Genomic DNA, 26,011 nt, shown 5'->3' with positions numbered 1-26,011 from the left:
CCGCCTCTCAATCGTGTCTCTTCATATTCGGGCCGTTAGCTTGGGATCCGGGCGGATGACGCCACAGTCACAACCACCTGTCCATGTCCGCACATTGGAAGAAAGGCTTTGGTCGTTCACCAACAACGACGACATCACATCAAAACGACCATCGACTTTCGGTCGACCACGGTATCGTTGCGAGCGGGCAGATGGTGATGGGGGAAGGCGTTACGGGGAATCCAAGAAAGACTCCCACTGGCAAAAACCGACGGGATGCTCCTTCCGGCCTCCGGGGGCAACGCTGGGTGGTGCTGGTATGAGTTTAACGTGGAATTTTAATTTTGATAGCATCAGCTTCCGTTCACCGGTTTCGGACCGGGACATGGGTGTGGAGGCCGTCCGTCCGACCATCCTCTTGAGATGGATTTATGTTTGTGAGAAACAGCTTTCGAGATGGTTTTGTCACCGATCCGGAGGGCAAAAAAGTCATTTCCTGTGAAACGAAGCCACAAAAACCGGCGGCATTCGGCGGTGTTGGCTTCCGTTGCCAGTTTTGCGACCGGCACCTCGGGGAAGGATCCATTCAGCCTGCAAGGAGTGTGGAACCTTTTCTGCTTCTGCTGGTTGCTTTTTATTTCTGTTACTACGCCCAGTACCATCAGCTGGGTTGGAAATTTGTGCAAAGTATCCAGCTGGCCGCATCATTTGTGTCGTCCACCGCGTGCTATTTGCCGCGTTTGCCAGTGCGTGGCATAAAATGAAATTATTCTTCCGTTCTGTCTTCCTGACGGTGTGACAATGTCTAGCGCGTGAACGTGTAGAAAGGTGCTACGTTGAAAGTGCGCAAAACAAGCAAAAAATCAACCCCCGACCGACGTCACGCAGAAATTAAGACATCTGGAGGTAAATTAACGATTCATAGCGAACCCTAAACAATTACCTGTGAGTGTTTTTTTTTATTCCAGTGCGCTATAAAAGGTTGAGTTCCGACGGGTTTTGGATGGAGTTTTGAATGCTTTTTGTTTTTTTGGGGCAAAGATTTCAGGAAGATGGGGATTTCTTTCCTACACTTTCTGTTAATTTTCTTTACAACTCGTAGCCAATCATCCATCTTGCTCAAATGTACCGCATTGTATCCTTTTGCAAATCTTTCTCAGGGGCGTTGGTTCAGCGTGTGCACATGATGATGGTTCGTTCTTACGGGAGAGAAAGATTTATGATTACAAATTAACATGCTTTCAAACAATGAAATACATTGTACATTTTAATTTCCCTTTCACCATGTTATGCGAATTGCCTAACGGATAGGCGTAAACAAATCCTTTCATTCACTGCATCATTCGTCGGTTTCTTCCGTTTGAAGCAACGTCCGAGCGTCCAATCGGTTAAACTTACAGATACTTGTTCGTTCTTTAGCTGTACAACTTTTATCCTGTTTCTGTACATCATTTTCAAGCAAATTCAAACTTACTGGCCTTTTCCCATTTTACTTTTACACGTTTCTACCCATTACTTACCATCACACTTTACTCTCGAACGGCCGGATCATAACATTCGGAACTTTATTTGAAAGCTAAGACGTAAAGATTTGTCTGCTCCTTTTTTTTTGCTTCTGCTTCTGCTACACTTCAATTTGAAATTTGCTTTTTGGAGTGGAAAATAAAAATCATAAAATAATGCTCCACAGTGAGGAGCTTTCGTTTCGTTTCACTAGTGATGGGGTTGGGTTGAGAGTGGTGAAACATATTATATCAAGATTGTTTTTTTGTTGCAGACCGTTGCACTGCGTTGTGGTAGCAAATTTGTCTTCTTGCTTAGTTATTACACTCAATAGTAAACAGCAACATTTCCACGAATTTGTCACACCTCATCATTGAGTGCCGAACGAGTGAAGGAAAAGTTTTGCACCATATGGTTCACCCTATCCGATCCATCAAGTAGTATCGCTCGAAGGCCCACGGTGTTACGGTTACTTTTGATAGTCAACCTCACTATTGTCCCATCGCCAAACGGCATAGCAGCTATACTGCAGCCAACCGAGCCCGAAGTCAAGAAAAGGACACCCGCTTCTTATCAAGGACAGGCAGGGCAAGGATTCCTTTGTGCCGCCTGCACCACTGCCATGGAAGAGCTCCTTGTTTGGGGCGTGAAAAATTTAGCACACGTTCGCTCCTTTTTATCCACCCTATCTGCTGTTTGACGAACTGTGCAACGTGACGACACGCTCGCAGCACAGCCATTGCGCACTAGAGTGGCACCAACCCGAACGGGAAGGTTAGCAACGATGAAAATAATGATTACTGGGGATGCGAAGGAAAACAATCAATTTTATCGCCCAACGGCAGCATCAGCAGTACCATGTAAGATACCGCTTGCCTGCACAGTAATGCCACAGCGACAATGGATCGATTTCGAAGCTGATTCTATTTGTTCCGGCACGGCGCAAAGGGGCTGGAAAAACTGCTCCAGCAGGAAGTCAGCGCAATATCCTCTTCGAAACGCTCGCAATGTCTCGTAACCATAGCTGCGCCACTGCCAGCACGGCACAGGTCGTCTTTCAAACGCACAAACGCTTGGCAGCGTTTGCCACAACGAACGCACAACGAAGCGCACCCATATCGGGCACAGTTTTGTACCATTCTAGCTTCCGGAATTTGATTGAATTAACACACAGAGCATAGTGCTGGGTTGTATCCCAGCTGGAAAAGCACCGAGTGCCACTTGGTGTTGGTTTATGATATTCTCGCGTAGTCGAAGAAGGAGAAAAAAGCATCCCTTCCCGGTACATTACACTAACAGATATGGATTGGATTGCTGCTACTTTTGTTCTTTCCGTTCCGAAACGAGCTGTTCAAAAAGGCAGGGAATGGTGGCAGTAGAGTAGACAGTGATGGCTACCATAGTCAGCGGAATGGAATGACCAACGGGGTGGCATATGTTTCCCCGTGCAGCTGGTGATGGTGTGTTATAATATTGGGCAAAAACACACAAACGGCATGAACGTGCATCATTTTTTATTATTTGAATGTGGAAAAAGGTTGTTTAAGTAATTTAACTATAATTGTGTAATATTCTGTTGTCAATATAGTATTAAAAGAGAGTTTTTTTTCTATATTTAAAATTAAAGTTGTTTTTTTTTATATTTGCTTGAGATGGGTTTTTTTTTATATAAAACCGTGAGCCACATAAGGTATGCGCCATGTACTTATTCTTTATTGATATTGATGTCAATTTTAACAACACATTTTCACTTTACAATGTGATGGCGTTGACTATCTGCCGTTTGTTCTACTTTCGAAGGTATCACCACAAAGAGGTTGAGTCGAGCTTATATTTTTCTCCTTTGCACGGGGTCCGAGGGTTCCATTTTTTTCCGGACGAGAAGCTTTTCGTGCTGCAGCAGTCATATGATGCGTAACATGATCAGGTGTTGCTTTCAACATGGAAAAGGATTCCTGAGTTCAATACCAACTTGCACGCATTCCAAATTCATCGTGTATGACGGACTGTCTCCATAGTGCGGGCGCTTGCCATGGTATTCTTTGAAAAAACAAGGCCAAATTAATCGACGCGTACGTTACAATGTTCTTCATTTAGGACGTTGCTTCCAGTCTGTGAAACCTTTATGGGGATGAACACTCCTTGTTGCAGCAGCACCACGGTGCACCAGATCTAAATGCAAATGGGTCAATTCAAGACTATAATTCTCCAAATCTCGATCAAAATTACCATGCTGGTCGTGCTTGCCAATTGCGTCTGGCGTGATCAGCTTTAAAGGCTCGTAAAATATTATAAAATACGTAATTTGCTGATTGCTTATTATATTTGAGATTTCAGACGTACACCATCTTTAAACATTAATGTAGATGTTTGCCAAAATCATGAATAATTATTTAATAAATTTATTGTGGGTAAAACTCACAATTCCACTGTCTCACTTGATTCTTGGTATCTCGCTTGAACCGTGGAGCCAAAGTTCATTCGCATCACAATACTGTTTTGTTGTAAGGCCTGTTTTAAAACATTTTACTCACACATATTTCGATTTGATTGAAATACTGCGTTACTACGAAAATGTTAAGCGTCAATCCACATTTACCCTGTTCAACAGTGTTTTCCACTGCCTCGTTTCACATCAACGTCACGTTTGTAAAGTTTCGTACGCAGCTACGAAACTTTCATAATGGGTTATAAAAGTTTCTCGTTTCATTTTTAAACAAATCACTATACAACCCGCTTTTCAAAATGTTCCCCACGCTTGGCTACGAGCTAATGAAATCAAAACAAAAGTTAATGAGGATAAATTTTTGCGCCAGCGCACCACTCAACTCACTGTCATTTTCATTTCCCAAAACGGGGAGTAAAATACTTCTGCCCCGGTTTGGTACTATCAACTAGCTTTTCCGGTTGTTTTTTTTTTCGATCCTTACCTCACGTCACTTAAATAAAAGTCCCATAATCTGAACCTAAACTTTATTAAATTTTCACTAATACTCATTATAACTCGATAAAGTGAACAGTGACGCCACGCAGGGATCCTGCGTGACGCCTGTTGGTGAAACCATCTAATTGGATCATTAAGATCGACATCATTTCTACATTAAACCCAAATCATTTTCGATTAGAAAGTAGCACGTGGACGTGCGGATGGTACGCGTAACGCTGGGTGAGCAGAACGTTCGTTCACCATCCTTTTAATGTTCCGCGCAGGATTGTTTTTTTTCCTACTGTTACAATTTTTTTCGAGCATTTTTTCCCACCGGCTTAATCCGTTTCGCTTATTCTTTAGCCTGTGTCAAAATCCCGTCCTTATCCCGCCGCTCCATACAGCGCAATGCCTAATTGAACTGCAAAGCAAACAATCTCGCTTTGGCTGGTGAAAATTTTAGGCACCCAGTAACGAGCTTGGAGTATTACTTTTCAATTAAAACGCCCAACCATTTTGAAGATCGGGGAGTTTGCAGCAGTGGGGCACCACTTGGATGGCCATTTGGTGGATAAAATCTCCATCTACTATCCGGGTTATCGACGACGTGCCGGCACGAATTTGGTCGGTAATTGAAAATCCCACCAGAACGGCCCACCGCACCGCACCCGTTCCCATCCCACCCCTGCTCCATCCGGGTGTATGTACGGTGTCCGTGCTAGCTGAGCACCATAGTCTCCCTTCGGAATCCACTCCACTCCGGACAAGGAATCGCCAGAAACTCACCGCATCAGTTTCCCATCTGAGCATCCGAGTAATTGAATAATATCGATGCCTAGGCTGGCTGCTTCGGGTTCGAAACGTACAGTTTCTAAATTTAATCTCCTTCTCTTGCCCCTACGCTCGGGCCATTAGTGAGCTTGAAGAGGAGAGGGAGAAAAAAAAACGCACCAGTAGTACCCCCGGCAAGGAATTGGATGGTGTGCGATAAGCTTCCTAACCGCTTGCTACTTATCGGGGTTTGCTCGGGCTACTTGCACGTTCAGGTAATTCAGCTACCACTGCTGCAGACGGTGGAACGGTGGAAGGGCCAACCGTTTACTGTTCGTACCTTCACATTCTTGCGATTCGATTGAAGCGATAGCTGTTCCTTCCGCTTTCCAAAAGGGAAGAAAAATCGGCGATATCCGGTGAAAATCTTCACTCGTGCACGCTGCGCATTTTCGTGGCTGGGTTTTATTTTTCTTTCCTCCAACCGTATTTTCAATGCAAAGTGGCCGCCTTCCACCACGACCGAAAGGAATCTAAATACCCAATCACGCAAATGGTGCAAACGTTTCACTTTACCATTCGCTTCGCACCCCGCCGACACGTGGAGTAGTGTTTGCGATGAAAGTGTATTTTCTTCCGTTCGTCTCTCCAGCTGCCAGTTGCTGATCGGTTCCGATAATAATTCTAATTTTGTGCTCACTGCTCGTTGCCACCCTACTTTCAAATGCACAATTTATGCACTGAGAATTTACTTCGGGTTGTACGTAGTGGGGCTTTCTTTTTTTTCTCCCTAAACAACACCATTTTCATTCGCTTTCGTTTTCATTTCCTACAGTTGCGCCTGTATGTCGACCAGGGCTGGTGACGACGTACAATGTGGGCCGGAATGAGCTGGCAAAGATTGTGTGTGAGCTGGAGGCTAACCCAAGCAACGTTACGTTCACCTGGAAGTATAACACCTCCGTGTCGGAGAGTTTGGATATTCCTGCATCGGAAGTGCTGAGCGATCGGACCAAAAGTGTGGCACATTTCAAACCGGTGACGGAAAAGGTAAGGCATTATTATTGAGCAGTAAATATTTTCTTATTAAAAGTTAAGTTTTGCTGTAAAAAGTTGGACACAACTGCAACCAGTTAAATTTTCTTTATTCATGAAGAACGGGCAGGCCGTAGTGCTTTGATCTATTGTAAAGAACAATTAGTTTATAGACATCTCCTTCTTCAAACAGTAAAAAGAGCGTATTACTCGGCCGAATCAGTTTCTTTATCAGTGTATATGTGAAGGAAACAAAACAGAAAACTGATATTCGCTAAAAAAACTTGAAATAAACGAGGCCTAATTCTTGGTAGGCTGCTGCAATGAAACAAAAATAAAACTTCAATGGAAAAGGGACTCCCATGGATCCTTAATGTATACACAACGGACCCTTGAAATTTCTTTCCTTTAGGATGCGCTTATGCCGACACATATCAAAGCTTCGCGTCACTGATTACATCATTCATACACGTGAACTGACTTTTCGGAGAGCAGTTGAAATGAATGGCTTAAGATTTTATAACTTAATTTTTTTAAATGCTTTTATTGACATTGACGCCGTCTTCCACATTCTTACCGTACCCTTGACGAGTCCGCTTTTGTTCAGCTTGTGAGCTGAAGTGTATATTGGATAACTCTATCCCTTTTTCATTTCGAGTACCTAATGGTTCCTTTACCCCACGGAAGTAACAAAACAAACACTTCCCACCGTAAGAACCACCGTGTCCCATCTGCCCATCCCGCCCAATGCAAAACCATAGACTCAGTTTTATTTTCCATTGTACACCCTCCTTAAGGTGTACGCTGAGACAGAAGAAATACTGAAGGCAACGACGGCAACAACAAAAAAAAACGCACCTTGTAAAACACGACATTCTACTTCCCGCCGGGTCGTGTTAGGTCGCGCTCTAAAGGGATGTATAAAACAACCCACCAAGGTACCCGGCTCGATAGCCAGTCTAGCAGGGGAAAACACATTTCACTAGATCTGGTACGGCCGTTAGCTATGCCATTCGTTGCCAATGCGTGCGAGTGGGAAGAAAGGCATTAAAGCCTCACACAGAAAATCCCTTCCAGTGAAAGAACTGGAAGAACTGTATTTTTTTTTTCATTCCCATTTTTTTACTGCCTAACCAACCCGCATGGCCTTTCTGAGCGCAGGGTGGAAAATAATCATCAAACCATGCTACTACCGTCGAGAGAACAACACCAACACCTATTATGTTTTCAATTATCATAATTTCTTGTTTACACCTCGGGTAACCCTTCGTGAAACTTTTATCCTGCTTCAACGCGGGTGTGTTGTTGTGACCACTTGCGATCTCCCCGTATCGGCAGAAGAATCGTTGCGGGACCTTAACGCCTTCAGAGTGGCTATGCTTTGTTTGTTTCTTGCCTTTCTAACCTACCGCGGGAAGGTTTCGGGACCCGTTTGTCCGGCAGTACCGCTGATAACCGAAATCCTGTGGAATGTTAAAGACGTTTTGTTTTTGAACCTATTTTGATGTTGTGTTTGTGTGTTTGTTCATCGCTTGCTGCTAGCAGGATTAGATTTCGCTCGTGACAAGAGTGAAACTTCCTCCCGATACGAATGCGGATGGTCACCCATATAGCCCGGCCAAAAAGGGATTGAAACCGATTACCACTGGAATGGAAGATTGACGGCGGCTTTACGGTTTCATCGCCCATCGGGCGATGGTTTGGTTGATAAAGATCCTTCTTGGAAAAACTGTTTACGTCGTCCGTCACGAACATTTCCACTACAGCGACCTTCCCAATAACCGTGCCGGTTCGCAAATGGGCGCAAGATTTACACCACACTGGTTGAGCTATTTCTCCCGCACGAAGGTTTAAATTATTCTTTATCTTTTTCCCACTTTCAACTTTGGAACAGCGGGATTTGTGTGTGTGTGTCCCCGGGTGAGAAATCCGCACCATCGGCACTCGAAAAATGAAGTCCTTTGTAATTATGAGGGTGGTTCACAAACAGCGGCGTCCTAGCGCACCTCATTTCTTTACCATTTTCACCCAACGGACCATTTCCCGAACATTCGCTTCGCTTGAGACCGACTCGAACATTCTTCATCCGTTATCACACTGATTACGCTATCTGGAAATTGTCCTTTCTTGTTGATTTTCCACCTTTTTTTTTTTTGGTGCTTCATCCTACCCACGATAAAAGTAAGGGACCGCAAAGTGAAAACTTCTTTTTTTCACTCTCCCTTTTATCATTATCATTTTTCTCAAGGTTTTGCAGAGAGTTGTAGAGAACGTTGCTTTTTTTTTGTTTGCTTGTTGGACAGAAAATACAGATATTTGATAAATTTTAAACCAAGAAAATAGCGTGCCCTCCCTTTTTCGCATACTTTGAGGACAGTGAAGGACGCATCAACATGACACCCACGGACGGATCGGAACCTTACGGATTGTTCGCTGAATGATCATAATTTATTCATTAACTTTTGTTTCTATTTCGCTGGTTGATGAGTTGCGTTTGATCCGGGGAGAAGACAAAATTCGCACCGTGTTGTTAGAGAAGCTGACTGTTTATGGATCTCTAAATGTAGTTTTAATTTCGCACTTTATGTGTTATGAATAATGATTACTAAGTATCGCTGCTTTGTTGAGTGATAAAGTTAAAAATTTTCTGCAGACATTGTTATTGTGGTTGAATCATTAATTTGCTTCATTCAGTATTATTTTGAAAGTAAAATTTGTACGAAACTCCAAGAGACGTTTCAATTAATTAACTCTAAACGTAAACCAAGACAATCATGTGGAAGAATCATCTGTACGATAGGGAGTTCAACGTATAACTACTGTTGATACATCAACGGTCAATTCGATTTAACTGCTGACCGGCAGAGGATCGTTACGATCTGACGATAGATGGCGTTAGGAGGCACTACAATCAGTGGCGAACGAGGAGTTCGGATCGCAACGTGAATGACCGACAGGTCTTGATGGACAGCACTTTTTCAACGAACGGCACTCTTACAACAAACCCAATGACAATTTGACGTGATTTGATACGAGGCGTGAATGCTTTAATTGTAGCGGCACCTGATTTATTATTCTACAAATTGGGAAGCAAAGCTCCTTTCGATTTTAGTTGTCTATCAGTTTTTTATGGAATTCAGGTCTCAAAGGTCTATAGGAGTTTGAAAGTCGTTTTTATGCATAGCTTTAGCTTTTGGCCGAAAAGAAAGAAGAAAAGAAGTTTACGAGGAGAACACGCCTTGTTCGTGGATTAGAAAGAACCTAGACAGGCCAGATTTTGTACGAATTCCGCAGCGAACATTTTAAACAAAAGGACATCGACGTTAAAATTCACGAAACACGGATATGTACGTCGAACATTTCTTCAGGCACTGTTCATCTTTATCAATCTAGTGGTGTAATACTTGACTATTTTAAGTTAATTTATTTAAGCTACAAGCATTGTTGGCTTCATTTACCATTCGGATGTAATTTCAGCAAATTGATAAAGCCTTATGTTGAGCGATTTTTTTTTCTAAAATGAACATCAATCAAATTTATGTTCATACCGCTTTATGGAAAACTTACGCAACACTGTTTAATCCCATCGAACTAACCGTACTCAGCAGCGTGCCAAAGCCGGAGCTGGGATGATTTCAATCAAATATCAGTGCAGCTATCGAAACCATTTTTCATCACAACGCTAAACCCAAACTTTCAATCACAACAGTCAATAAAACAAATTCCGCCTGTGGCCAGATACTCCACCCCTTTCCCATACGCCCAATCCGTTCATGGTGTCTCCGCCTACCCGGGGTACCCTGTGAAACAGAACGCCGGAAGATAATTTATCAGCCCGCCGAATGACAATTTCGGTCATACGTCTTCATCAGCTCCAAGCAAACTGCAAATGATGCTTTGTCCTATTTTCGTCACCGCCGTCCCATCGGGACAGCTAACATATACTTCCGATCGATACCGCACCCGATCCCTTCGCCTACCTCGTCACAGCTAGCCACACTGCCTTCTGTCAATCACGTCAAAGCCCTTCATTTTTCATCATCTTTCGTTGATCTCCAATTTCCATGCCGCTCCGTGCGCTTCGGTTCCGAAAGGGAAACCGGCATCCACGGGATGGTTCCAATTTTCACCGTGCTGCCCATTATTTCGTTCATCATTTTTACCCAAGCGCACGGAGAGGGCTCGATATTCGATTTCGGGTTGATGCTGCTGTTTCGAAGAACCATGGTAGCAGCAGCAGCAGCATAAAGCATAAGGTGAAGGGAGCAAAAACTTTTGATCCTACCAAAGATAAGGCTATGGGGAGGGTGGTCTGGTTTTTTTTATCTTGTGTTTTCTACACTCATTTCCATTTCGAGATAGAAATTCTGCACAAAATCGATGCGGGCACTAGGATTTGAATGGATTCGTCAGTGACTCGTCCGTGCGTTTTAACTGGAACATATTTTTTCCCCCTTCATTTCCATATTCGCAGGACTACGGAACGTTGCTGTGCTGGGGCCGGAACGAAATTGGCGCCCAAACGGAGCCTTGTTTGTTCAATCTCATACCGGCAGGTAAGTTTGAGTGTGCGCGGTTGATGGCCGATTTTTATTTATTCGATATGAAATTGGATTTTTTTGTTGTTAATTTTCAGTCTATTTGTTGTATGACTGCATAAAATATTTTGTTTCATTAGTTTTTGTGCATTTAAATTTTTATTGAATTGCAATATAACACTTCAGATGAAGAAATATGGCGTTGCCATCCACTGCAAAGCACAGTAAATGATTGTTGGCACTAAGGGGCTCTCCATACAGCTCTGCTAACCCGTTGCCAATTTGTAGCAATTTGCCCCTTTTTATTTTGGTTCGCTTTGGTTCCTTCTCTCGATCGCATTCCAGCGCGCGAACACCATTATTAATTTCAATTTGCTTACCACTTCTCACGCCCCATAGGAAAGCCGGATCCACTGTCGAACTGTACGATACTGAACCAGACGTTTGACATGCTGCAGATTGAATGCCTGGAAGGCTATGACGGTGGGCTGCCGCAGGTCTTCCAGATCGAGCTGTACGTGATCGGAAGCCGGCAGCAAATAACTTCGATTAAATCAACGTGAGTATTGCGACGAGGCTGGGTGGGAAAACTGGTGCTGGAGGTTTACCGAGTACTTAAAGTAACAATAAGGGCACGTTCCAGCCGATATCAAAACATACCGTCCGACCTGGGCCAGCCTAACTGGCTGCTTGGCTGCCAGCTCATCGCCATTTAAATGGCACACTTTGCGGCAGTTTTGCATTCAATTTGCCAAGAAGCCAGGGCGGCGGCAACCGAAACCGGGTCATCATTAGCCCCTTCAAATGATGAAAGATGCCTAACCACAGCTGCACCGCTGCTTTCGCATTGTTCGATATTTTCGATGGTATTTGAGCGAATGGCGGAGACACGGTTTGGTGCCCATTCCTGGCAAACCGGGCGATGGGGACGGGCACGCTATTTGTGATTTGTAGGGTTGTGGAGTGAACCAATTAAAATTAATTGATGCCAGTGCCAGGAAAAGTGGCACGCGGGAAATGTGGAAAATCAGCGAAACACAATCCAGAAATCCTGACGCTCTTGGAAGGTTTGCCGGCTACAATGAGGCAATTAAAATTTATTAGCATCGATTCGAGATTAGCGTTACTTTGCGCCAAATGGTACGTACGGAGCGTTGCAATGCAATGGCCGGTGCCGGAGCTTTGCAGCCTGTTAGGAAGATTGTGTACTGTTTATTAATGATTTAGGTTGATTCTTTACGACGGCTATAAAGCAATAGACAGCTTTCGTGATAAGTATGCAAGCTGCTTAAGTTCCAGCTGGGTTCCTTCTTGGGACTATTTGTGGAAAATAAAACATAAGTCGATAAGTTTTTACATATTTATTTGGTATTTCTGCCTCTTAGAAACTACGTTGATATCCTCAGCTAATGCACAATAAAATTCAAACGCAAGATTAGAAGATCATTCCGAAACGTGAACATTGATTGACTGATACTAAAGTAATACAATATGACCATCTTGTGTTCCTAATGAGCATTGGTTTCTGCAATGCTCTGTTGATCTAATTGATCATTATGTAATATTTTAAACTTTACTGAGATGTTGTAACCATCTTAGAATTCATAACAAACATTAACTTTATAATCACTAATAACCCCGCTAGCTAAAACTAGTTCGGACGGCTTAAATTTATCCACCTTGGATCGATTTCCAGCTAATTATAACACTTTATAGTCAACAAAATTTTAGCTGAATTGGACAAAAATCAATTCTAACGAAATCCTCCATTTCATGCTTACTCTCAGAGCTGCTGCGTTTCTGTGCAGATGAAATGCATTGAAATATGTTGCAGCATTTCCTTTCATCTTTGCATCCGGTACCAGGTATACTACTACAGTACAATCAAACTTCAAATGTGGACTGCTCTTGGCTCGCAAACCATTCTCAAACAAATTTCTTAAAGTGCAGTAAGCTTAGCTTACTTCTTCACACCCGCAAATTCACCCATTTGGCAACGCTCGACCAAACTGAATGCTTACTGTTTAATCGTTTTCCATCCGGGAAGTGCGAAATATTTCTGATTTCCTCGAACGTCCCGTCCGAAGTCACAGAAAAGCCAACGCTAGGCTTCCACCCGCGCAATTGGGGCGTGAATTTTTCGCTTCCAATTCGGAGGAATGTTAAAACTTAACCTCCAGGGCTCGAGCGCTTCGGAAAGGAGTTAATTAAAAAGTTCAACATTTGCTACGATGATGAAAATGTGAAGTGAAAATGTTTCACCAAAACCATCTTCTTGGGTGCCGAAATTGCAGAAGCAAGGAAAAACCGACCGGAACTTCCGGTACCACGATCGTGTTGCTTAACTTTTCCATCTTCCATTTTGGCCGTCTACTGGCGGATGGACGCGTGAGCGTAAATAAGCTTAGAAACGAAAAAGATGTAAATAATTCTTACACAGCCACCTCTACGCCCTACGACCTGGCGGGGAAACGGATCCGTTAACCGTGCTAAGAAAATGCAGGGCAGCTAATTAACATAGAACTTGGCCATTTCCGGTCCGTTTTTGCGCGTCCATCGCGTCCGTTGCAGACGCTAATGGATGCACGCATTTTCACTCACTCGAACTAATTAGGGTCGTGAGAAGCGGGTCGCAATGCGAAGAGAAGTGTCCCGTGGGCTTCGTGGAAAGCGGATGTCAATAAAAAGTAGACAAAGCGTGATGGTGCAGAGGCCGATGGGGAAAAAATATATATCTCACCCCGATTGACAGATAAATTGCCCACCGGTCGATACGATAAAGCTGTCCTAGCTGCACGTCGAATCTTCACCTTCCACCGTAAAATGTCAGCGCATGTTGAGTGGGACACTTCTGTTCGCCTCCGTTTCGCCGGTTCATTTCTTTAAACGCTCACTTTCCACAACCGTTACCTCGCGTGGTGGAAATTGACACGGCCCATGAAATCGGTTTCCGGTGCAATTACCCGGAACAATGGCAGCGGCAATGGTTCGGTCCTGCCGGTTCGCATCGACTGGCGGTAATTATCGGCACACTGCAGCTGAACCGTGCATTTCATTAAGTGAATTTTGCATCCACAGTGGGTGGTTTTTGTGCTACTGCTGCCGAGGTGTTGAGGCGATGAAGGGTACCTAACTTTGTGATGAATAGAACATGAAGAACTCTTGGTGTGTTTTCATTTTCCAAGTGTAGCTGTAATTGAAACAAAGGAATGATCCATCGAAAAACGGTGCAACGTGGAGGAATTTATTTGTTGATTGAATTTATAAACAGAAAGTCAATTTTTTTTTTTCTAGTAGCGCAATATTTTTAATAAAGCCAATATTTACATCAACACAGATAATTTTTTTTTTTTTCAATATGGCAGGTCATTATAAAAATAATGTTGTGGTAATATGCAGTAACAGCTTATAATATATGATTCCGGCTCAAAAATTGAAGTCAAGACGGGTTATGAAAATCTGCAATAGAGCATGAGTTGAAACTACGAGACATTGATATCAGAAATTAATTAAAGTAATGCAGTTGCCTCCTAAAGCCAATGTTGAAACGTCTTTAATTATTTGAGCAAAGTTACAATTAAAATTTGGCCAACAATGTAACTACATATTTTTGCCTAGTATTAATACGTTTTGAGCATCCCATGCGTTAATGTTCTAACCAGTAGGCCATGCCTACTGAGTTGGGAGTGATTAATCAATTTCTTAATTAATGAGTTTAGTTTGTCCTAATAGATGCCAGTTGATAATTTAAGCGTATCTTTAGTGCAATCAGGACCCTTTTTTATGTCAATTTTGGTCGATGATGTTGAGTTTTTTTGCGTGCAAAGTAATGGTAACATTGGAAGAAAATTTCCTAAATGGCTAAAATTTTGCTAACAAGTCTTCTCAAACCAGTTAAATAAATATGGTGCCCCTGCCCCCTCATTCTGCATTAAGATGAATGAGAAGACACCAGGGATATAATGGGTTAAGAGCAGAATACAAACATACATACAAACAACGGTGGAGTTACTTAGAATACTGTAATGAAAATTTTGAATGATAATCACATGTTCAGCTCTGCTCGAATTTCCTAACACATTTAATTTACTTTACTCTACCTAATTCTTCTGAATCATGATCAAAACTTTCATCAATCGAAATTAATTTTCTTAATCTATTTTCATTCCAATTCACATGCGCTCACTAAAGATCACCTTCGTTCGACCTGAAAGGACTCGAGCCCGGTGTGGGATATAACATTATTCTCACTGCCAAAAACTCCAAAGGTTCCAGTGATCCCACCTACCTGCAGGCATTCACGTTGAAAAATCCCGAGAAACAAACGGGTAAGTGTGCTCGTTTTCCCTTCAGGAAAGCACGATTCACCCTGAACCATCTTTTTTCCGGCAGATTTATCCCTCGTGTACCCGCCAGCCCTGCTGCAGATCAAACCCTTCATCGGTACGCTGCTCGGTGTGGTGGCTGCCCTCATATCGATCGCCTCCATCATCGTGTGCGTGACGCGTCTTCGGGGATCAGCGGGCCGGGATCGTGACTGTGGGAGCAACATGTCGACGAACGATGCTTCCGGCATCAGCCAGTCCATCCCGGATGCGGATCTGGCCCGGGAACAGTGCAACGGTAGCATCGACAGTATCGAGAAGAACCCCGACATCATTCCACAAGGTTCGTTTGCAGGAGAGTTGCTTAAAAATGTTAAAAAGATGGACCTTCCAAGCCACCTGTTTATCGCATGCACTCTCGCCGAGGGGGGGAAACTCCCACTTTTTTCGCCATAAGTTTCAGTCTATCTAATTCCACAGCGATACTAACGCACCGGCTGGAAGAAGACGAGAAAGCGTTCGAGTGGCTCAACAATGCGGCCCATCCTCGGCTTTACGCTACGGCTGCCATGGCGGAACAGCAGAGTGGAGGCATGTTGCCACCGACTGGGGCCGCTGCGACGTACGATACGCGTGCATTCTACGCCCTTGCACGGGACGCCCAACAGCAACAGCAGCAATCGCATCCACAGCAAAACTGCATGCAGCAGACCGTCTACCCGGTTGCATCGTCCGACGGGCAGAGTTACATCCCGATGCATGGTACCATCATTTCGACGCCCATCATCGGTGGTTATGGAAACGATGGTCACAAGGTATGTTTTCCCCTTTTCTTTGTAGGTTTTGGCCAACGGAGATTATTTATTCCTCCTTTTATTGTTACCGGTACACTCATTTCAGCACGATTTGACCTACGCCGATCTGACGGTGAGTGGTGGTGGTCCGGGTGGTGGTATGCCAAAGCTCAATCCTGGCCAACCGCAGATGTACGTCAGTGCTACCCTGGGCCGTCCACGGCAGTCCGACATCAAGCGGTCCGAGCCAACGATCTATGCCCAGGTGAGTCTACCCAGCGGGCTAGGGCCAGCCAATTTGGCAGTAGAATAGAGTCATTCGCATGCCATTCGTTATGGACACGGTAAAGCGTTAAGAGCTGTGGTAAAGAACGCTTTGCATTGACTTTGGAATTAGGAATGGGCAACTGCTGGCAAACAGTTTTGTGTAAAGTTACATGGAAGCTGAACAATGTAATCGATTTGATGATTGCAGTGGCCGAGTCAGTTTTGGTTTGAATTAAGGTAGCTTTATTGGTATGTAAGTATTTTTAAATCTAAAATCGGTAAATAGTTGGAAGAAGATGATTCCTTACAATTCTATATCGGGCAGCCCGATAACATCCTTATCGGGCTGCCCGATAACACCCTTAACGAAACAAAATCTCGTTAGAACATGTCCATACAATCGTCAGAATCATTATATTACTTGATGTTGCTATACAATACTCACCTTGATTGATACTGTTAAGACCCCCTTTTCACATTTTAGTACAACGGTATTACTACGTTCAGTTCCCCATCACCAAACATGCGTGATGCTGCAGGGAAAACGCCTTGAACTATTTTGACACGGCATTGAACGAGGTAAAATTACAGCCTTTGCTAAGTGATTTGCAATACTTCGTCGTTTCTTATCTTAACAACAGCAAGGAACTTGACGAAAAGTTCATGCAATGCCTGGATAACATTCCAAAGTCCATCGAGAGGCAGAACTTTAGGCGCAGTATGGCCAGTTGTCAGCGATAGTGACGAAGCAACCATTTCAGCTCACCTTTAATACACATTTACAAACCTGTTACTATGCTTTACTACAGCTTATGAGTGGAGGTATATGTAACTAATCTGAAATCAACTTAATTAAGAAAGCAACCAGGCACTTCCTATCTACCGGGCTTAATTGTATATAGTTTTTTGGCAGTGTTGTCATCTTAAGCGCAAATGACCAAGTTGTCTTCCCTTTTCATAACATACATATTCAATGATTTATTTTCCCATCTAGCCTCACCCAAAGACATGGTCATTAGCATAACTTCGTCTACTAATATTTAGCCTGGGCGTTGGCCTCACATTCTGCCATCGCCCATCGAATCATTTCACATCTGATTGGACAAATTTCTCATTAGCGAGTAAACAATGGCAGTGCCCACGGAAGCAGTACCGTGGCAGTCGTTGAACGTGCCGCTTCCCAGCGATCCATCGGGTGGACTGTCCCTTTAGAAAACCGGCAGCAAGTTATCCCCGCTGGGAAGCGAAAAGCGTGAAGCTGGCCAAACTGTTGGCCGGAAGAATAGCTCGCAAATTCAAATCATGACTTTCTATCGCCGTCCTGTTTCACTTTCCTGCATCTCCGCACACGTGTTTCTGCTTGCAGGCCGCACCTGTCCTAGTCGGCACGTGAAAGGGCGATCCATAGCACCATCCTCCCACGGGAACCTTTGACGATCAGTGTGGACCGCCCGCATGACCGTACGCAATCCCAACCAGCCCTCCCGAGGGACGGTGACCGAAAATGTTTCTCATACTTTGCATACCTTACCTTCGGTGTTTTCGGTTTCGCGATTTGTGGTATTTGTGCGTTCCGGCCCGTTGTGCCAGCGGGTGAACCCGGATGTTGGCCCAGAGCAGCATAAATTCAATGCACCTAGCACATTATTATTTTGTCCCGACAGTGCCGACCACGGTTTCGGTACTTTGTTATACCATTCCCTGGGAACATTTCAACGGCGTCGCCCACCCTTTCGAGGCACCGTACCGGCGTCCACCGGAGACCTTTGACTTCACGCTGACCCTCGGTAGCATTTTCTGTGCAGGTCGCATTTTCCACCAGGGGCCAGGTGACCAGGTGACATTCGACATTCCGGCTGCTTCCGGCCACCGACTACGTTAATGTTGATTGTGTACCGGCCGTTGCCGGAAAACTGCGTGTTTGCGCTACTCGGGAATGCTGTCAACTAGCGGGCCAACTGTGGGTACGTAAGCGCCAAAAGTTTTTAATGAAATATTTAAAATTTCATCATCAATCCTGTGCCGGTACCCCTTTGCGCACGGTGTGCGTTTCAGCATCGTTTTCCGAGGGAAAGTTTGCGTCTCCTTTCCCGACAAAGTTTCGGCAGCACGCGCGATAACAAGCAAGCAGTACTGCGTTAAACGGGATGGTTTATTAATAACCAAAAAAAAAAACCCCTGCAAACTCACGAAACAATCGTTCAATGCACATGCGATCGAAACGCCCATGTGCAGATGATGTGTTCATGAAAGACCTTTGATTCGTTAATCGAATCGATTACCGGAAGCAAATTTGATTGTACATGCAGTGTCCTTCCCTTAGCTCGGTCACATAAAGCATCTACTTCACTTTGTTATTCAATAACATTGACGCTTTTTCTAGCAATTAGCGCGTCGCATAACTAATTTAGTTCATGCAGCTCATGAACTTGCCCTATTGAAAGTTTAGTTATTGCATTAGGTCATGAATTATAGCTGAGTCTTTGTTGAACAAACAGGAATCGCTCAAAGAATGTATTGATCAATTGCATGCCGATATTGGTAGATATTGGAATATACTCACAACGAATGGAGATCAATAAGAACGGAAGTACTGTAATTGTTAAATGATAATACATAATCTTTTTCTTTTATTTTGAGCCAGAAACGTTTTATTACACATGATCACATGATTTCTTAAAATAGTTAAATGCCTACATAAACATAAAGTTCACCTTAATCACTTTATTACTTAAGGTTCACCATAAATACTTTGTTATTCTGTTAAAGTTTTTCTTATCATTTGACTTTGGTAGCGTTGTTAAGATATATTGGTAAATTTAGTAGTAAAAAACCTTAATAATATAAGTTTTTTCCGATTCTTGACCATTTCGTTATGACACTTGTCTTTTATCATTATTGAATAATCATTTCTGATTTATTAAATTACAACCATTGTATTACTAATAATCTTACTTTGTAAACTCGCATCATGTACAAATGATAGTTCTGATAAGAAAACGGCTGGATTTATTTGCAAATTTTTCGTGTCGTCAACTTATTATCAACATCGCCCGAACGCTTAACTTACCAACATCACTGGAAAACCGTTTCCGATTGCAAAAAAAACTCTCAGCCAACTTTGTCATACGAAAACCTTTTAATTACGCATTTATGATCCATTAGCTCGCACATAATTTGCTACCTACCAGTCAAAACATATTATGTTCATAAATCCCTCCAATTGGTACCCGACTGCCCAATACTTGCTCCCAGCTAAAACCATATAACCAAATGCGAACTACATTAAATAGTTCTTTGTTCTTGCTGCACCTTTCCAAACCTGTGCCGCCCTGTGCACCATCACGGGGGTGTAAATATTCATTTGCAAATCATTTACAACTGAACGAGCGATAAATCTAATCCTTCTGCCAAATATTCCAGTACAGGTGGTTTGGGCACTGGGTGTCATGGCATTGGTGCGTTGATTCATTCACACATTTTATGGAAGTGGAATTTGGGTTATTCGGGAAGCAAACCATGGATTAGTGCACACGGCACCGTTGCACCAATTTGCGCCACTCTCCCCAGTACCATTTCGTCCACAAAAAAAAACTGCGGACGTAGTTAATCTTTTGAAAATGTATTTGCGCGCTGCGAAAAAGGAATTACCGTGGGTTTCAAATGCGAATTATGCAACCCTCTCGGTGCAGCGGAAATAGCGGGCGGAGATTATGCATTACGCTTGCCGAATGCAACGATACAATATTTATGGTTGTGTTGTTTTTCACTGCTTTGAACCCTGAAAACGACTATACAATTTTAAGGCAAATAAACGAACAAAATTGCTACTTGTGAAAGCTTTCTCGGTTAGTTTAAAATCATTTTCGCTACAAATAAAACTAATTTATATTCTAGAACAGAACCATTTCTCTTGTCGCCTGTTATTTTGCAGCAATTTTTCCCACAATTCAACTCTTCTTCCATTCTAAATTTATTGCCCCCAGATCGATTTGGCACATCATCCCGCCGTACACACGGGCAACCTAGTCTACACGAATGCACCTCGTCAATCGATACCGATTTCCCATGCTACCGGGCTTCCGGTCAGCGGTGCCCACCTGCTACAGCAGCACTCGGTGTCGGTACAGTCACCACTTCAAAGGGCACCCGATTCCGGCCAATCGTCGCTGACCGAGCGCTATCCACCGCCGCCCCTCTTCGGGGGCACACTTCCGGTTGGCAACCAACAGCACTGCTCTAACGAGCCGGTAAGTTGATTTTCTTTGTCCCCATAACATATCCGCCCGGGTGGGAATTGAAATCCAAATGGAGGAAACACGCTATGGTGCAGGTTGGACGATTTAAAGTGGAAATTGATATCTTTGCTTCCAGAAACATTAACGTTTTCCTAGCAAAAAAATACCCCATGAATAAATTAAATAGTTTCAAACCCTTCTACTAATTTTGGTTTAGTTTAATTTATGCATTTTCTATTAAACCTGTTTGGCTCAACTAAATTAGTATATTTGAACTACGATCCAGATAAAGTACATTATTATTTACTGAAAAACATTGCTTAAATTCAAATCTCAACATCAAAAATTATTTACAGAAGTAATTTATTCTTTTTTCTTATTTATTTGATCTTGAATGTTCACCATTGATCCAATTCTACTGTACATGCCGCTAATCTTAGTTTAAATAATTATAAAATAATAATAATATTAACAGTAATAATAAAATATTCGTGAAAGTAGATTAAAAAACACATAGATCAATTTTACATTTATTGAAAGATTGGAAACATTTAGAATAATTGAATGATGATAATGAGTAACAGAAAAGAGTTAATTAAGATACAAAAAATGTATTTATTTGTTATGATATAGGTCATTGTTTCCTCAAGTTTAAAACAAGAAAGGACGATCTTATTTTGTATTTAATTTGGCATCAGTAATTTTCTTTTCGCTACCGCTTTGCCAATACAAAATAAAACTAATTACATCTTTCTGTTCAAAGCGAGAAAAAACGGCCAAATCGGCCAGCTGAAAATCATAAATAATAAAAGCGGTTTCTCGAAAAACCTCGCTTTCCGCAAACAACCATTCGCACAAAGCTCAGTGCTACCAGCAGTGATAAGTCAGATTGTGCATGATTTATAACCGCTTTTCTTTACAAATGCTTGTAAAATACATCATTTCACTTACCTCGTTTTGTTCGATGATAACTTCAATTTGAAGGCAATCTTTTAATCTTAAAAGTTGACCAAGTCATCTTTTGCTCGCTAACGAATTTAGCAAATCATGGTACGAAAGTAACCAATCGAACGAACCGAACGCCATTAGGGGCGAGATAAATTTGACCGCAACTAATCTTGCCCAGCAACGAACAGATTCCTGCGCTGGACCGGAATGCTTTCATTTCTTTCGTGCTAAAGTAACGAAACAGATTCCACTTTCCCTACCGCTCGTCCCAGCAATGGCGCACAGATTAAAATCTGAATCCGGCTGCTGAATGGTAGAATTCGAATAATGGATGATTTCTGTAAATTCGCACAATTCAATCCAAATCCAAAAGTCGTTCCGGACAGACCAGATAATCAGTGATCAGCGGGTTTCTGCTGCTGTTTCCATTCGGTGTAATGGAACCGGTCACGCAACGGTACCGGGGAAGGCTGGCATCGAACCATGGTCGATTTCTCACCCACACATACCGATCGGGACACGGAACCGATAAAAATGAGCTCATTGTACCGATAATGAACGGTGTCCTTTTCCCAACCCATGCTCGTACCGCACGGTCCCAGTTGTTTTTGGCAACGTGAACCGATTGATCTCAACCGGGGGGGGGGGGGGGTTCGAGAGGAATGTTCCGTACCGACAGTGTTAACAGAGTCGACTGTTGCTTTAAATTGATTGATCTACGGACTTTGGCTTTCCATTTCACCTTCGACCTGAGCACAGCCACGCACGGAACGTTGGGCGTGAAGCAGAGTGAAAGAGAGAGAGAGGGGATAATCCGACCGGAACAATTCAAAGTATGCCAACAGTATCGGGCCGGTCGTAGTGGGTCGGACCGAGGAGCGTAAGTTTCGCCTTGGTGCCAACCGGTTACGGTGAAGAATGTTCGCCCAAACCCACACTATTATCGCAAATGGATATCTCCGGCGTCGATTGGGATTGGAGTGGTAAAGGGACAAAAAAACAACGCACACTCACACACACTCTACATTCTGCTAACCACCACCCAAACAAGGCCACATTTAAGTGTTACCACAGAAAAAGCAGAAAGTAAATTGACAATCAGCCACCCGAAGGGATCGATTGAGGAATGGCTGCCGAATGATTTATGTGCTGGTGTGGTGTATGCGCGCATGTGAATCCGTTTGTTAGCTTAAATAAAAAGCTGTCTTTCGATGATGGAAGAGCCCTCGGGCTAATGGGATTTCCCTAGTGGATACTACGTCCTCGATACGTCTCCGATCGATCGGCCCGTGCTGGCGACACCGGTCGAGCTTGTACCGTCTTTGCTGGTGCCCACGGAAACTATAGCTGGTGAGAAGGATGAGAAGGAGCAGAATTTGCCACAGCACTCACCACCGACAGCTTTGTTCTTGTTCACAAACGGTCGAAGACTTTTTTCGGTTCTTAATTGAAGCGTTTTTTGTTTTATTCTCCTGTGTCACGCTCTGTCGTACAAATTCGTCTTACTTACTTACCGACTTTCGCTTCTGTCTGGGTGGTATGTAAAAGAAAGCACATCATTTACTGCAGACCAGCGAGGCTATTAGTTGCTTTTACGTTGCTTTAGTTAAGAAGCTTTTGAGTGCTGCTGTAATTGGGAACGAGCGGGACATTTTGATCTCATTACGTTGCCACTTGTCAGCGAGCCTGCTGGGAAAATGGGGGTACGGGAAACTCATAAATAAAGCACATGGCATCGAAGAAAGAAAATCCCATTATCTATGTCAGCGTGTCATCTTTTAAGGACATTTTTGTGAGGATGTATTTTTTTTCTTATAAAAAAACAATAAGGTCGAGGGAGGAGGGGAGGGGGGGGGGGGGGTTTCAAACGACCATTTGCAATAGTTTATTATGAAACAATAGGCATTAATCTGTAAAAAATTTTGTTTTGAAAATGTTAATTTAGCAACTCGCTGTTATTCCTGATAATTCGTTTCTTTCAAATGTAAATGTAAAAAAAAAGTGTTTTATTGCGTTTTTTTAAATTATTTCTGTGATTTCATTTTCTACTTATATTATTTTGCTTATGTTCTTTTTCTTCTCAGTTCTTTCACATCCCTCCACTGCCTCCTTCACCACCCCCACCACCACCCATTCCACCGCCAAAACCCACCAAAGGGGTTAGCTCGTTCAAAGCTTCGCTGGAAAATGCTCTTTCAGAACAACAATCCACTGTTAAGTCTCTTTTAAACTAAACCTCCCCTACCAGCGCTTAAGTGAATTCTTTTCCCATTGCACTCTCCTCGATAACTGACAAACTAAACGACCAAAACGACACTCCCATTCCCACAGCCGAGCTTACTTCAAACGGTTCCTGAGCTACCGCACAATCCATCGGTTGGGGCGTCCAACGGGGGTGGTAGCATCGCCTCGCAGGATCTCTCCACCGGTGGACTGCCGACGATCGGCGAGGGTCGTTTGCTGAACCATGCGACCCGCTTCTGATAGGAAGTGAAACAGCTCCACCAAACGACTGCCCTCTAGAGTGGTTGAATGATGTCCAGCTTACTACTGACTGTGCACGAGAACGCTGTGTGGATTGCACGGCACGTTTCGCGTACAAAACTGCCCAGCCTTTGTTATTCTGATTCTTCACAAGAAGTCAGCCGGTGCTTTTATGTTACTTTGAGAAGGGAAAATTTTACGAAAAAAAAAATGCACAATTTATTATGTTTTACAATATACTTGATCATTTTCCTACATCCTTTTAACAGCTTCAAATTCAATTCATTAACTTACAATCAGTAATGTTGAAAAAACAACTACAGGCCAAAATTTAACGGACTACGCAGCGCTGGAAAAAATGAGCATGTTTCATTCTATGTCACAACGCAAACGAACTGTATTAGTTCTACAATGGAAAACTAACCTGTACATAAAACACGTTTAAGGTAACGCAACGTCGGGTGTGCAGAATTTTTTACTAATCTTTAACAAAAAAAAAACAAAACTCTTTCTATGCTGTAAAAATTATAGAATTATTAACGTATCTAACATGGAAGCAGCGGCAAAATACAAACACGACAACTGTGTGCGATTGGTAGGCGGTGTTAACGTACAGTGTAATGTAACTAATACAACTGTTATACCTTTATGTTTGTCCTATAACCATCGAAACTAAACCAACACGTAAATCCCGTAAAACTATTCGCTAATTCGATATTAAAAACCAATTAAAAACAAACGAACGAAATGGGAAACACAATGCTAAACGTAACCGTAACCTTAACACTATACGCCAAACTAAACACAAATCATCTTCTACTAATACTACTACCTAAAGCGGATAAACAAAAGAAAAACACGAACTGGATCGTGCCAGCGGGAAAAGCGTAAAACGAACGTTTGGTAGCGTGTGTAAGATAAGAATGGGGCGAGCGCAAAACGAGACGCGTGAGAGTGAGCAAAAGTAGTTAACGATACAGCAAAAAAAAAGAAGAGAAATCAAATTAGCTAAACCTTCAAACCAGAGTTTGGATGTCAATGGCGTGCGGCAACACATGGTAACACGATTCTGTTGCAGTAAGCTCTTTTTTAGTAAAATAGGAAAAGAAAATGTTGACACAAAAGCATCCAACAAAAAAACACATAAACAGACCCACTGGTACAATCGTACGTCAGTGGTGTCATTGGTGTAAGATATTGTAATTACAGAGATTTGCAGTGCCGTGTTACCGATCCCCCATTATCCCTTATACAGATGAAGTGAAGTCAAGATTAAAACAAAATCAAATATAACAATAAACAAATAGGCACAAGGATAGACAAAATAACGAAAGGCATTAGGTAAATGAGAATTACTGTGGTGGCAGCATGGGAAACGATTGGAAGAAAAGCAGAAGAAACGAAAATGGTTACGATTTTAGCTAATTTCAGCACGTATGATTTCTCCCAGGTCATGTGCGAGAAAAAGAAAAAGGTTCCGCCCGTGTGTATGAACAAACTAATGAACGTTTTGACTAGAAATGATTGTAGTTTAGCATGAATTGGATTGTTCGTGGTTCGATCGAGAGTGGTTGACAGTGTATAGTAAGCAGTCCCGCCAGGTGGGCTACACAACGTTTTGTTTTGTTTGTACATTAGATTTGATTCATTCGTAAACTAGCAAACATACCAATAGAAGCCCCCTACCGCTGACCGTAACGTTTCTATTAAGTGGTAAGTGGGCCACAGTTCGGATGGCCGCTCGGTGGCTGCTGTAGCCATCTGCAGAAGGATTGTGAGTGCATGTGTACGTAAACGGATGTGTGAAGCTGGGGAACAGATTCAAGAAGCTAATTGTTACTAACAGATAAGCGTTGCGAGGGAGCGCCCTGAACGGCAGCGAGCGTACAGCCAAGTCCACAGTGCTCCTCTTGCATCGAGGGGGATGAAACGTTTTGAAATAAATGAAAAAAGCAGGGATTATTTAACTTACTTCGTTGTAGGTGTGTGCTTTATTTGTTTCGTTATTTACAAACGTCCGAATTTAAAGCTATGGTAAGAACAGTTGGGAATAATATCACAATCGAAAATCCATTGCGTGAGCACTATTCACGCAGCTTTAGGCAAGCTACAATGCGCTAGTGATGTTAATATTTTCTACTGTTTAGCATGGCAATGGTATCGCACGGATGCTGGTTGTCGTAAGATGTCAAAGAGTCATCAC

The 26,011-nt window shown here is 42.9% G+C and overlaps 1 protein-coding gene across 1 annotated transcript in view; it reads left to right on the top strand.

Annotated features, from left to right (window-relative positions):
* Positions 1–23,558, top strand: part of LOC128718128 (nephrin) — a 142,977-nt gene extending 119,419 nt beyond the window's left edge. Inside the window, exons 10-18 of the mRNA XM_053811801.1 lie at positions 6,015–6,229; positions 10,689–10,770; positions 11,152–11,311; positions 14,944–15,080; positions 15,145–15,420; positions 15,558–15,892; positions 15,978–16,136; positions 20,125–20,388; positions 23,409–23,558. Of these exons, the coding sequence (XP_053667776.1) occupies positions 6,015–6,229; positions 10,689–10,770; positions 11,152–11,311; positions 14,944–15,080; positions 15,145–15,420; positions 15,558–15,892; positions 15,978–16,136; positions 20,125–20,388; positions 23,409–23,558 (1,778 nt within the window). The remainder of the gene's footprint in view (positions 1–6,014; positions 6,230–10,688; positions 10,771–11,151; positions 11,312–14,943; positions 15,081–15,144; positions 15,421–15,557; positions 15,893–15,977; positions 16,137–20,124; positions 20,389–23,408) is intronic.
* Positions 23,559–26,011: the final 2,453 nt, after the last annotated feature.

The sequence above is a fragment of the Anopheles marshallii genome, chromosome 2 (assembly GCF_943734725.1).
Source record: "Anopheles marshallii chromosome 2, idAnoMarsDA_429_01, whole genome shotgun sequence".
Taxonomy (NCBI): Eukaryota; Metazoa; Arthropoda; class Insecta; order Diptera; family Culicidae; genus Anopheles; species Anopheles marshallii.
This window is presented reverse-complemented; position numbering and strand designations above follow the sequence as displayed.